The sequence below is a fragment of the Rissa tridactyla genome, chromosome 1 (genome assembly GCF_028500815.1).
Source record: "Rissa tridactyla isolate bRisTri1 chromosome 1, bRisTri1.patW.cur.20221130, whole genome shotgun sequence".
Classification (NCBI taxonomy): Eukaryota; Metazoa; Chordata; class Aves; order Charadriiformes; family Laridae; genus Rissa; species Rissa tridactyla.
The window spans coordinates 73,715,431-73,729,974 of NC_071466.1; the positions used below are offsets into that span (position 1 = coordinate 73,715,431).

Here is a 14,544-nt window from a genome sequence, read left to right on the forward strand (position 1 = left end):
GAAATCTTCGGTTAGTTTTTTTTCCCCCCACGGTGAACTGGAGTTACTCTATGAACATCTGCTTTGACTGGCATGGGAACTTATCCCAATGCAATCCATTCAGCGGTGCCAGCTGATTTGGGGCGTAGAGATGGATTAGGTTCCACATCTCCAGCCTGGCTTTCCCTTGTCCCTGTCTCTCGTGAGCCTGTCAGCCCACGTGTCCCTCCTCCAGCCACCGTGCCCGAGCCTTTGCCGTGCTCAAGCGTGGCCACAAAGCCTCTGTTTGCCTTCAGGCAAATTCATTCCAGCATGCCTGTAAGAGAACGGTTAAATAACCAGCAGTCACAAATAATTTAGAGTGCAAATTAGTGTCGTTTGTACTGTTGCAGCTATTAAGGGCTGTAAGAGGAGAACGTACCCGACTTGTATCTCTCTCACACACGTGCATGCACACCAACGCAGACTCCCAGCCTCTCTGGGAGCTGCCTGTTGCTCTCTGCAAGGTGCCTGTTGCTCTCTGCAAGGCAGGAGGTCAAGCTCACTTCACTCCCCTTGGCCATTCAGCTCAGGCTGGGATGTCAGCATGAGGAGCTGAGTGGAGGAGATGTGGCGCACAGAGATGGGTGACGGCAGAAACAGAGAAAGAGGCAGCTGAGAGCATGTCAGAAAACAAAAGGAACATCAAAAAGGGAAAGGGATAAAGGGAATAAAAAAGAAATTAATGAAGAAAAGAAATTAGGGGGAAAAGGACATAATAAAGGGAGTAGCAGCTATATTAGAACATGATAAGAAATAAGGAAAAAGAGAGAGCAGCCAATCCATCAAAACTGGTGTTTAAGAAAAAGGGACTAGGGAACCATTGCTACAATTTCTCCTGCACCTAGCATGAAATCCCTCTCCTCTGAAGTCAGCAGGAGTCTAGCCACTGATTTCAATCAACCTAGGATGTTATCCCCTGTCTTCTTTTTTATTTCCTAGCATGATCCAGGCACATACTTGGGTAGCAGCAAATGCATCATAGTCAATTGACATAGCACCTCCCTGGGCAGAGTTACCACTATTTGGGGAATTTAGGCTTGTATTTCCCCTATTTTCAAATATATGGGCTTTTGGAAAAAATCTACTTTAATTTCTGAGCTTTCAGACTTCCCAATAAATCTTGTAAAGCCTGTGGCACAACACTGACAATTTTTTCCTGCGATATCCAAAGTATAAGCAGCACTTCAACCGAGTTACCTTTTCCTGGATAAGGAGACTACTTCTGTGGAGACAGACGAAGTTTCCCAAAGTGACTGCTGCTTTGCTTGCAATGACTCAGACCTTCTTCTGGTGTCGTTGGAAATTAACCATTTTATTAATGCAAAGTATAAAGGACTTTCCTTCTGCTCGTCTCCACTGAAAAAGATTAAAGTTAACTCATCGGCACTGAAACCATGCGTGGTTGTTGGGGCAAGACTGCAGGAGAAATCTGAGCAGATGCAGGACAGAAGACTCAACATTTACAGATATATAAAATTCTCTGTACGGTTAATACCCATGCTGATTATACAGTAATTTGTAGATCCAAATCACTTAACAAGTATTAACTACTTAATACAATGCCCCTGAGAGGTATTTAGGTAGAGCTAAGCAAGAATTATTATCTCTGTAGAACTGACAGGGAGATAGAGACTGAGATGTGGCTTATTTGAAGCCACATGGCAAGCCAGCTGCAAAGCCAGGATTAGCGCTTGGGTCTTTCACTCCCAGGTGCCATGTTCAAGTCACTAGAGTGTGCTGACCCTGAAGATTAATAAGGATTAATGGGCAAAGCAGAGGAGAAAGAACAATGTATGCCAGAAATATAATAATAAAAATGAATGAATGCTGAGGTGTTGAAAGGCCTGGAGAAATCATGAAATCCAGAAAGAGCTTTATAGTTTCTTAAAAGATGTGACTCTGATGATAACCAACTCCAAAAGGGGAAGGAAGTCTTACAGCCTGTAAATCTTAAATAAATACCAACTGGACAGTGAAAATCACATTCACACATTTATATTGCAAATTTACAGAGAAACACTCAAGCTACAGTTTACAAGTGATTTTAAATCCCTGAGAAATCCACACTGGAAAGCAATCCTCAAACAAAGCCCCTAGGAACAGCGAGGAGTACAGAATAATGCAGTGAGAGAAGGCACATTAGGAATCACGATAAATTGCCTGACCTGAGCTCCTCGGGCAACTTCTTGTTCTCACGGGCATTTAAACAGGGCAAGTCTGTAGGTGTGAGAAGGTTTCATTACCTGTTTTGAGCCCTGATGAGAGCATCATTGCAATGCTCTGCAGCTCGGCACTTTTCAAGGAGAACACCAAAAACTGAAGAGGGTTTCAAGACAAGGGAGAAGGATGCCCAACGTGTTCGGAAAACATGCCTTGGAGCGACAGATATCAGTGCAATGAACTGAGCTTGCCTGAAGCAGGGCTGGTGGCTGGCTTCATCAGTCTATAAACATCTGGGCAGGGAGCAGAGCTGTGAGGCTGGAAGGCAGCTCCGTCTCACATGCAAAGGTATCACTTCCAGCACAAGAAGGTGCCTATAAACAGAGCTGGACTGAACTCACAGTTTAACACAGAAGGTGAAAAACCATGCGTAAGAAGATTATCTGGAAGTTTTGCTCTAGGTCCACAACAGCTCATCTGAAGCAGAAAAAAAAGCTCTGGAGAGTCCTGTGGCCGAAGTTATGGCATGCAGTCAGGTTGTGCCCTTCGCAAAATTTTCTTCCTGGCTTCACTAGTTTAGGAATAAACTGCATTTAAGCTAAAAACAAACAAAACCTTAGGAAATTAAAACAAAATCAACATGGAAGGCATATGAAGAGTGAAACGTGAGAGAAGACAGATATAGAAGTGTTTGTTTTGTTCTGGTTCCCAAATGGCAGTATATAATAATGACATCTTTCCTTAACCCTGGCTTGGAAAAAGTGCATCTACATCTCACTAACTGCAGTCCAATATGGGGTGACATCCAGCAGTCCGGGTGGTTGCTACTATGGGAGATGCTCACTTAGAGCATAAATGGTTCACTGCACAGTTCCAGGGCAACACCCACCACCTGAGGAAGACAAGGAAGATGCTCTGGAAGCAATGCAATTTACTCATGCACAGGTAGTACGTATTGTTACACTGTCACTGAAGAAATGGCTCAAATTCTCACCTTGTGTACACCTGTGCCATCTCAGTGAAGTCTCTGGTATAACTGGTGTAATTCCATATAATTGCTGGAACTGAGCTCTCTTGCGGTAACAGTGATTAATCCACAGGACAGGAAAAATGGAAAACAAAATGTCTGAGTCCACCAACGGTCAATTTATTGGCTTTTATTTGCCCAAGTGTGCCATGGGTGAGGTATAGGAAAATGCATTCACAGTCACCCTGCAGTGCTTGCCTCCAAGACACTCTTCCAAGCCCAGCAGAACGTTCTGCAGTAGTTCTCATTTGCTTCTTATCCAAAAATGTCTGCAAACCCAGCAGTTTATGAAGCAATTCTGTTCCAACCAGATTAAGAAAAGAAAAGAAAAAAATAAAGAGGGATTTCTGGCGACCACTCTTAAAACTCCTATATCTCCAGCTCAATAGCTGTATTCAACCCGTTCTGCTCACTGCTCAGTCCCAATTACAATGAACTAGCTCGCTGCTCAGTCCCAATTACAATGAATGTATTTAATTTCCTCTTTGATTTCCCTTCAACAACAGATTGCAACTTGTGACACTTCAAGTAATTTTGGTAGCTCATTTAACACACACTGAAACCTGAATATCTGCTGATTATGTTCCCAAGCTCTGGCTCGTTGCAATAAAGGATGGAGAAAGGAGATGCAATCTCTGGAGATTGAGAACCTGAACATGATTACTGCTGGCTGAAAACTTGTTTTGTCCCAGTAGTCTTGGGGTACAGCTAGAATCTTTCATGAATGATTAATGAACTATAGGCAGATCAATGAAACTCTGCCCTAAATGTATCTGTAACCAACTCAGGTGGGGGGTGAAGAAGTCTAACCAGCCAGTATCCTGTAATTTACAACTCTTGATGTAGTGAAAAGTAGTAATTCATCTCATTTACTGTGGCTGCTTTCTCAAACCTAAGTACCTGAGTCACCTAAGTGATTTTTTTTCCCTTTCCTGCTTCCTACTTAGCATTAAAGTTATTACGTTGTGGGTTGGCCTCCAATATCCGTGTTCATATTGAGGAGAACCGTCCTCCATCAGTAACCCCACTGATTCCAAGAACTGAAAATTCAGGATTATACTAATTACTGGTGAATACATCAAAGTATAACTCAAAGACTTATCAAGAGAATATTAAGCTTCCCATAAACCACTTTTTAGTGGTAAGTCTTGGAGATCTTTAAATTCTGTCAGCAATATCAAACCAAAATTATTTCTTATCCCTAATTTCTATAACCAGCATAGTCACTTACTTCCAGGAATAATAAAGACTGTAGAATATATTCTCATCTTTCTTGATGGATGATGAGTTGGCCTTAGTAAAGTTGCTAACGATGTAAAATAAAATGCAAATTAAATAGCACAATCAAAATCAAGCTATTAAAAAAATAGTCATGCAGGCAGTATATGATACTAACTACCACCCTTTTGCTTACATTGTTACATAGATAATGCCAGCATATTAGAAACACAATAAATCACAGAAAGCTGTTTCTCTAGCCGGGAGTTTCTCAAACTATGGGTCATGACCCTCCATAGGGATTCATGAATGAGTTTGAATGAGGTCACAAAAAAACTGTTAGCGAGAAGCAAGGGCAGATATTTCCCCCTAAGTTGAGCAGCCCAGTCCTCTAGCAGGGGAACAAGAGAGCAGACTGTAATTAGTGGCTGCAAGTATTTATACTTGCTAGGGAACTGCTAACTACTTTTAATTACAACAGCGCACTTTCTCCAGGAGAGGGGAGCAATATAGTCTAGAATTAAAATTGCCGGATAGTTGCTAACTGCCTTTCATTGCAGGCAATAGATCTGTTTCTCCAGGGAGGAAGAATAAACTTGCAACTGGATCTTATTCCCCCATCATTTAGAAATGGGGCCATTACCAATTCTGGGGGTCACACAACTATGCAATCAAACAGGGCTGTATTTTCAAACCATGTAAGAAAGAAATCAATAGTCTCATTTATAGAATATGCGACCACCAAGCAAAGAGTAAGGTGCCCCATACAATCTGCATTGCATCCTGGTGAAGAAGGACGTTTATTAAAGGACTTAAAATGAGAAGCTAGTTGAAAAAGTAGAATGACCTCACTGAAAAGCACATGTACAGTTCTCTCTGCTGCCCTGCCTGTCATCTGAACCCACTTTCTTGCCCAGAATTAATTACCTTTTCAAAGCTGTCAACAAATGGATGCACCAAGGTGGAAACTGAAGGTTGGTACTTGTGGCTGCAGTCCCACACTGCATGGCCTGGCTTGGTTAGCGCTGATGAGAGTCCTCTCCTCTTCCCACCTGAGGGCAGCTTCCATTGAGACTGGAAGAGAAAGTATACAGCTCTTCTCCCTCTCTCAAAACTAGGGATTTTAGGGAAATACAAGAGTGATATGCACCCCACATCCCCATGTTAGGGCCTTTTGGTGTCACCAAAGTCCGTGTTTGCTTTCTTGAGGTCTCTGTAAGGTACATGAGGCCTGTGGCTATAGAGCAGCCTGTCTCCTTCAGTGCCCTCTGGCTATTGCAGCCACCACATACCTTGCTCCGGGTACATGGAGGTGCTCCAGAAGGGAGTGAGAGAGATGTCAGGTGAAAGCAACCTCACTGGCAGACATGCCCTTATCTCATCAGCGAGGGTCTCAGCTGCACGCTGCCCCCACAGTCCCCTTCCCGTGCTCACACCTCACCCTGCGATGTGACACCCTCTCCCTGGGGAAGCAGCTCAGAGAAGAGATCCAGTTTGCAGACAACCTGGGGAAAAAGAAAAGACGGGAAAAAGCATTCTTTTTTAGCTGGATCCGTTTCCCAACCTGTGGCATTGCACAACCACACGAGCACCTGTGGTGGCCTGAGCCAAGAGTGGGGAAACGTTAAAAGTGGCTTAAACAGCACTGCCACGTAGTGGCTGCTTGTGAGGGAAAGACTAGCCCTGACTGCTGGTGGGAGAGGAGGAGGAGAGGTGGCCTGAATGGTGCCTACATGACTAGGCCATGGAAAAGGGCTCTGATAGCGAGAGGAAGCTCCCGAGTTTTGGGAGGCAAAGGCATAACACAGCACAGGGGTCAGCATCGAAGCCCGGGCAGCTTGAAACTCAAAATGAACATAGAGTCCTGCTGGTGCCCATGATTAGATGTCGGAGGAGATCAACTTGCATTGACCCAGGGCATTAAAGAAGGGATTAAGCCGTAAGACCTACATTTTGGGTCTCTCCTGCATTTGTGTACAAGAAATGGGATGAAATTGTTATAATGAGCGCCTTGCAGAGGGGAGAGGAGAAACGGTGCCAGCCCGCCTAACTGGAGAGTGGCTGCTCCCATTAAGGCCTGGCCTGTACCCAGTGTCCTGGATGGCATGGACAGGCTTGTATCCAAAGTGCACGCAAATAGGATGACCTGTTGGAGACAGTGAAAAATACCAGGCTCCCCATATTGTTTTCCCAACACTAAAATCAGCACATTCACGCCATGGGCACACTCCCACTCCCACTGCAGTGAGTCAGTGCTGAGGAAAAACCCCTCCTGCGAGCTGTGCCAGCCACGGGGGATACAGCATGGCCCTTGTCTCCTGACAATTTGCTATGTGATACACAGCAAACTACTTCTCCCCGGGGAACCCAGGAGGTCCACATTATTCCAGAAAAGTTCCCTGAGGGGAAATTCTGCTTCCAAAATCAAGTAGGAACCCTTCCCAAAGCATTTCTGCACTCCTGTCAGATCTGCAGGGATCCACTCAGGGGATCTTTTCACACCTTTCTGTGAAACGCTCTGTAACTGCAACCGCAAGTCAGGTTTTATCAAGCTTTTCTTTGCAGCATGTCAGCAGCATTTTGATTAGCCAGAAGGATTACCTCCATGCCCTCCGGGGCTGAGTGGGAATGCCTGCAAGCCATGTGGTTTGTTCAGGGATAGGGACGCAGCCCCCAGCAGCCTGAGAAGCCAGGGAGAACGGTTTCAAAACATATTTGCTGGTAACTTCAAAGAGAAAATCCCTGCCCCTTGACTCTTCGTACTGCTTAGCTTTGTGTCCCTTCTGTGCCAGGCGAGGCACAGCCTGGGCAGGTACAGCTGGGGAAGGGGACGCTTTGGGCAGCTCCAAGTAGAATGGAGACTTTAGAGTAGATTTTCAAAACATTATGGATTTCATCTTTGCTTAGCAGCTGGTTCCTGTGCCGAAGCCATGAATCACACCACTTGAAGTGATTGAAGGAGGGGAAAGAATAATAATAATAAAGTGGCAAACTAGCTCAGGGATAGGCTTGGGAGTCCTATTAAACTTGAGAGGCTACGATTTCTATTCCCAGAACTGCTGGTTAAAACAAGAACAAGCACCATGCTTCCCCACCCCATCCAAAGCGTTGTACTAGGCAAAAACTGAGGAGCAAACCAGCAACAGGTCAATCCTGTACTGTGTAGTCAAAAGTTGCCAGCAGATTAACATGGCAGCGCTCACGAAAAGTCCGCAGCAGCTCTGGCAAGCTTTGCAGAATTTATAATTATAGCTACGGGCTTCATCGCAAAAGGAACCAAATATGTGATGTTTGTTTCTGTGGAAGAATGGGAGGAGACTAATGGTAAAGGAGAGGGAGTGGGAGTGCGGAAGCGGGGAGAGGGGAAGGCAGAGAACCGAGCCCTGCCGAGTTTTCAGGGACCCGCAGAAAAAATCGTCTAAATAGAGTAGTTCAGACCTCAAATACCGTGCGGTGCTTTGACAGTCTTCTGGTTTATGGCATACTTAACAAAGTGTTCTTACATTTACTAGGCTGGAATGTCCATTTGACTATAGACTCTCTGCTACTTTGCTCGTACTTTAACATTTTGGACACGTGACAAAAATGTGTGTAACGCATTTTTTTAAAGTGTTGATTGTGCTTGTAATTTTCAAGTCAGAATATAAAATAAACATCTCTGCCCTTTCTTCCAGCAGGCAGCACAGAGATCTGCTCTCCGCGTTCTATCTGACAGGTACATTTTGTCATTTTTATGAACTATAAATTGCTTTATGAAACGTTGAGCCCTATTTATTGTGGCATATAACTCATAATCGGATTTTGTCCCCAAAGTATCTGTGAACTGGGATGTTAAACATTTTGCATGCTTGGATTTGTCATGCATGTGTAGAGTTTATTACTGCAAAAATCACAGTCTTGTTGTATTTCATACAGAGTATGCAGAATCCCTTGTTGTGATACCAAACGAGAGATAAGAAACTTACTGGAGAAGGCATGAATGATGCAGTAAATTCTGAGCTTTAGAGTTTGCGGAGATATATCTGAGCTCATTTTTCAGCAATAAGTACTTCATTTATTCCGAGATGTTCTCTTTTGACTTTTTCCAAATCCTTTCCCTGGGAATTACTCTTCTTTTGATGAGATTCTCCGTACGTTTTATGCACAAAAACAATGCCCTTTTCTACCCCTTAAGTTTTGAGGCATTGGTATTTTGGATTAATTTATTTCTTTTTTTCACTTCTTCTGGAACTGCAGCAGTGCTCCAGGCAGATAAGCAGGGGACCAAATCCTTAGACAGCGTTCAGGTTTTACTCAGCTCTTTTTCAAGCAAAACTCCATTAACTTCGATGGGAAACTTGCCTGAGTGAGGAATTCAGGATTTGGGCCATAGTAAATGTTATAGTTGGGCCGTAGGTCTGCACAGGTATTTACCTTAAATGACTTTTATGAAAGAGGCTTGATTGAAATATAAGGTAGCTTTCTAAGACGGTCCTGATTTCTTTTCCAGTTTTGGGAACGGGGGGAGGGAAGGGGTAGGAGAGACTGTACATTTTAGTGCCTGTGAAAAAGAACTAGCAGATTTACATTTATCCACAAATGAGGTACTGTGTCATGCAGGCTGACACAGAGTAAATTTCCCCATGCCTTGTTGGCAGCCCCCTCTGCTCCGTCTGGCCCCCCGCCCCCCGCCTCCCTGGGAATAAGCAGTAATTGACTCTGGAAGCTAGCTCAGGCCAGGATTTCTCCAGAGCAGAGCCTGTCACTTAGGCTGAATTATATGTTGTGCATGGATGAATAACATTTCTCTCCGCTCGGAGGCTAAGACCGCCAAAATTATCAGCCTTCCCCCACCCCCCCCCAGGTTTACAAACACCGTTTTGTTTAGATTTTTTTTCCCCCCTCCTTAAGGAAAAAAAAAATTCCTGAGTGAAATGTATGGGATGCGGGTGAAATCGCTGGCGCAGTTGGAGGGCACACAAGTATTTGCTGTAATTGGGACGAGTGCAAAAAGAAAGAGGAGTCAGAGTCAGCATTATGCCCCTCTCCCTGGAGGTGTGCAGGCTCGCCCCCCCGGCAAAAGCAGCTTTTGCACTTGGTGGAGACAATACCGTGACCAAAGAAAACATGGTGGGCTTTTTTTCTCAGCATCCTTCCCCTGGGCTGCATGAGGAGCACTCCTGCAGGACTGCCCCTGGAGGTAGTTAACAAACCCAAACCCTGCAGTGTCTCCCCCTAGAAAGGAAAGCGGTGATGATGGATAGATGGTCCCTACCTCATCGGGGGTGGTGAGGGAGCTGGGCGCAGGCTGCCCTCGCCCTCCGGGCAAAAGAGCTGAAATGGTGCCCTTCACACCTCAGATGTAGTATTTATGATCAGTTGTTCCCCTCTCTGCCCCTAAAAGCATGCCCGGAGACCAGCTTTCCCACATGCTCTGCAAAAGTTCGGCCATGGGGACACCTTCCTCCCCTCCCTCTGGATGGGATGCTGGGAATGCTATGGGTGCTTGGGGGGGCGGGGGGGGCTGCCTCTCCACCGCCTGTAACCTCACTGCAGCGAGTGAACGGGAGGGCAGGGGGCCAGAACCCCACGCTGTGACGGCAGTTTCTGTCTGGTCTTGGCTACAGTGAGGATGCCTGTGATATTGCTGCTCATTACTTGCATCCCAGTAGCAACTAAGAGCTGCCGGTCACACACCAGCACTTCCCAGCACCAAGGGAGATGGCAGTTTAAATAAAGCTCTCAGTAATTTTGCCTGCCCCCCCCCCCCTTTTTTTTTATATTTTTCTCCAGCAGTTCTTGTTGCAGCTTTTTGCTTTCAGGTTCTGTTAAAAAGATAACATTTAGCTACACTGAAAGGGGGCGGGGGGGGAAAAGGAGAGTTTTTAAAACCTGTAGCCATTGATTTCTTTAGTGTATGGCACTCAGTCTTGTTTTCAGAATGACACAGTAACCCCCAGCAGATTTATGTGCAAACACAAAGATTAGTGACCCAGAAGCTTGACTGAAACAGCTTTTCTGCTTCCAGAAGACAGGTTGCTCTGCACATGCACCGACTGTTTTGTCAGGAAAGATGCACTGGCCCCATTAGCTTTTCATTCTCTCATGAAAAACCCTCCGTGTTTATACAGCACAGCTTGGTTTTAATTTTATTGTGCTCTTCAGTAAAGTGGTCTAACTATACAGATTGCTCAGTTTCTGGGACAGAGAAGAGCAAGAACTTAACTCACATACCTTAATGGTATAGTGCTAGCATATCTTCAATTGTCTGGCTCTCATATCTACTGCCTGAATAGCTTTCAAATGAAGAAAAATGTCTGTAACTAAAATATTCAGTGTGCTCTGTTGTTACTTAACAGTAAGCAGTGTGGTTAAGCCAAGTCTTAAACCTGCTTAATCCCGCTGAGCTAAATAGATTTTATTATTGACTCCCATGGTCCCAGAACTCTGACCTTAAGGCTGAAGTTAAAAGCTAATTTTTTGCAGTCTGTTCCACTAACCCAGAAGCACTTGCTTGCTGGATACATTTGCAATGGAGAATGTCCAGCTGTAAATTACAGCTGTTTGTAATCATACCCAAACACAACACTCATTATTATTCTTTTGTTCTTTTTAGGCTGAAAAGCCCACCATGAGGGAGACCGCACAATACTTAATCCACGCATTAAATTTACTCACAGCTCATACTCATGTGCAAGATAAGATTTTCCATGAAGTAAAGATTTACAGTGGTCCTAGGGCACTTTTATTCCCTTAGCTGCTTTAATTTCTCTGTGCTGTAGCGTAGGCCAAGTGGGTCTGCTGAGGAGTTTTGAACGCTTAGAGGAAAGCGTTGTACCACCGCTGAATTTCCTCCCTCGATGTGGTCGGGGAAGGGCGGCTCATTCACTGCGGCGCTTGGGTGGTACTTGGGAGACACGCTTAATTCACAGTTGCGGGCTGTTCTCCTTTCTGTGTTCTTGCTCTGGAGGACGCAGACCCTGCTGGCTCTGCCCGTAGGAACCTCGGCGCAGGCGCCCAGGGCAGAGGGACAGCTGAACCCGCTCAGCCCAGCAGCCATATGGCCGTGCTGGCAAACCCCCCCACCCCAGCTGAGAAGTCCTGTAAAGAGTCCAACCCACTACCTTACGCTCCGCACCTGGTTCATATATACGTCATCCACACCTCTACAGGCTATGGTAACCCTTTTTGATTTACCACCTTGGGCTGTTGAGAGACAAGGTGTCTCAGTGCTAACATCCTTTTGGCAGCCTAGACAAGCCCTGTTCATGATGTTTGGTGAGTTACACAGCCTGTCTGAGCTTTAGTCCACCTCCCTGTTGGGCAGAAGGGATAGTACTTTCCATTTCCATGTAACCGTGCCTCATCTGTCCGTGTTTGATCACGGTCAGGGCATTGAAATGCAGGCAGTGCCAGGCGTGAGCTGGTTTACCCTAATGGGTCAGGCCGGTTGCACTTAAGATCCCGAAGAGCAAATAAATACTCTCTGTTGTCCTCTGGAGAACACGGGGAGCTGAGCAGCAAGTGGTGCGAAGCGGCAAAGCCCCACATGTGTGGGGAGAGAGACATTTACAAGCAGAGGTGCTGCCACACCGCCTGTCGCGGGTGCGCGCACACATTTAGCACTCAGCTGCAATAATCCAGTCTGTTCCCATGATACTGTAAGAAACCACAGGATCAAGGATCTGTGGGATCCGTGTCCAGTGGGATCCGTAGCATGGCTCTTCTTCAGACAAAGCCCCATTGAGATACAGCATTTGGGTTAGGAGTCCTGGGGAGGGACTGCCTGTAAAGTACTAAGGCAACAATAAGAGGCAATTTAGACTTTTAATAGATCACTTAAAGCAGGGGAGGCAGCTGTCCAAGCAGCCTTAAACTTTTCAGTGGACGCAGCCAAAGATTTCGTATTCTCAAGTATCTGCTCGAGCGGTGATTAAGAAAAGCAGTTAAACTTGTGATACCCTGAAGTAAGTAAATAATCCAGTGGCAGCTAGCAAAAATACTCATGTGCTTCATGTCACTCACATAGTTATGTTTGTGTTGGACTGAGTTTTCCGATAACATCGCCTTTCACACCCTGAGACCTCCTCCATATGAGAAACTACGTGGTCAGCTTGTCGGCGGAGTGACTGAGCAAGCTGGCTGGCCGGAAAGGCTTCATGTGACAGGTCTGGGTAATCAGTGACAGCCGAGGGGAAGCCTTGGCTCAGGACAGCTGATCTGGGTCCCAGCAGAGAATGACGGAACTGAGATCATGAGCTCCGCAGGAGGCGAAGGTTGGCTGGAGAAGAGTGTGCACGCACGGTGTTCGCTGCCACAGAAACAAACACACAGCTCGCACAGTGTTGGTACATCGCTTAAACTTTCTGGGTTATCTTTGCAAGGGAGAAGGGGATACCTCCGGCAGGGGATACGGATTTGTCATTTATGCCTTACACGAAAGCTTGGCTGTTTGGAAACGCTGGTGTCCCACAGTTGCAGCCCTCCCACACGGTACAGGGTAGCAAAGGGTGGCCGCTGCTACATTTTGTGGCGGAAATGGTCTAGAGTTTTTCAGCCCTCCTAGTTTGAGAACTCAAGGAGGAAGAGTGACAATATGTATTGTATATAGGACACTATTTCCAGTATTGGAGACTGTTGTGAATTAGTGAAAAGGAGCTTTAAAAGAAGAGCCTGTGTGGAAGGCTTGGAGTGAAAAGGAATAGATATCTCTGTAAAACTGATGCTCCATTTCCCTTTGTTTCACTTGTGAGCAAGATCTGTAGCACTCATCTGTTCGCTATTGGATGTTTTTCCATACCTTGACTGCTGCTGGTGTTTGTTTAGAGTTGTTCCACCATAGCACCAGGGACGTGATTTGGATGTATTGCAACGCTGTGTGAGAAGGTGGAGCACAGCTGTCTCAGGGAATTTTAGCAATTTTGAGCCCAGCTAACTATACTAAATACTGAAATTCGTTTGGTGTTTAGAGAAAGAAAAAAGAAAAGTCAATGTGGTTTTTCTTCAAGGAGGTGATAGCTTTTTGCTATCATGACAGCCAAACATTTCCCACCTCCCTGTGGGTAACCCCATGCATTCTCCATAGCTCCCTAAAGATACCTGAGGGGACACAATCCATTCTAGGTCTGACTAGTAATTTTTCATGTATTTTCTTTGGCTTGCTAGGTTTTTTAAGGATCAGTGTGTGGATAATTACAGAATTAACACAGGGGGAAAAAGAGACAAGGTGCAGGTCTGTGGGTCTTTCACATGTTAGCAAGGAGAAAGCAGGTCCCATTGCTGGCTGGCAGCATGAAGAATATGCAAAGTGCTATTGGGAAGAAGAGTGTATATGTGTGCAGCATATGAAGTGCCTCAGCATATGATTAACCTCACTGGGTATGTAGTAAATAGCAGATAACTGTGATCAAAAAAGTATTCATGTGATTTATCAAACTGAGCAACTGTGCATTTTGCAGTGAAGCAGGAGGTCAATCCTGAAATCTAGGGCAAGTATAGCAATAGGAAATTGCAGGGACTAAGAAGTTAATCATACCGTTGGACTGCTTCCATCTGGTTTTGAAAGACAGAGTCAGTACAGTGCTAGCGAGGACGCTTCACGGCAACAGATCAGGAATTAATTTTTTCAGCAAATCTTCAGCTATCATTTGCGGTAACACAGGCTTATAAAAATGTAATTTAATTTCTTGGGAATAAATCACATAGGACAAGAAGTGTGAGAGTGTTTTTTTAATGTGTGTATCTGAGGCAAAAAAAAAAAAAGAGAGTAGGAAAACCAACAAAAATCCAAGAGGAGAGGAAACAAGCATTAATGATATGAAACCTGGAAGGCATAAATGGCTGTCCAGTTAAACTGTGCAGGGTAATTGTCTTTGAAAAATCAGTTTGCAGTCGGGAAACTTGTACATTTTTATGACCCTTGGAGGCATAATCTTGTCTAACCTTTCTGTCCATCTTCATCAGCATAGGTCAAAGGAGCACTGACTTAAAGTATTGTTGAATTGATGCTCTGAACACCACTCCCATCTATCACGAGTAGATAGCTATGGGCAGTGAATTTGTTAATGAATTCTGTTTTCCTTATTATTGATATTAATTATGATATTTCAATGAGACTTGAACATTATGCTCCCTTTGGG

General features: G+C 45.0%; 1 protein-coding gene across 1 annotated transcript in view; it reads left to right on the plus strand.

The window, feature by feature from the left end:
* The window catches only part of AFF3 (ALF transcription elongation factor 3), a 327,221-nt gene that overhangs the window by 242,593 nt on the left and 70,084 nt on the right, over positions 1-14,544 (plus strand). The window contains exon 9 of the mRNA XM_054190585.1: positions 8,101-8,141. Coding sequence (XP_054046560.1) covers positions 8,101-8,141 — 41 coding nt within the window. The remainder of the gene's footprint in view (positions 1-8,100; positions 8,142-14,544) is intronic.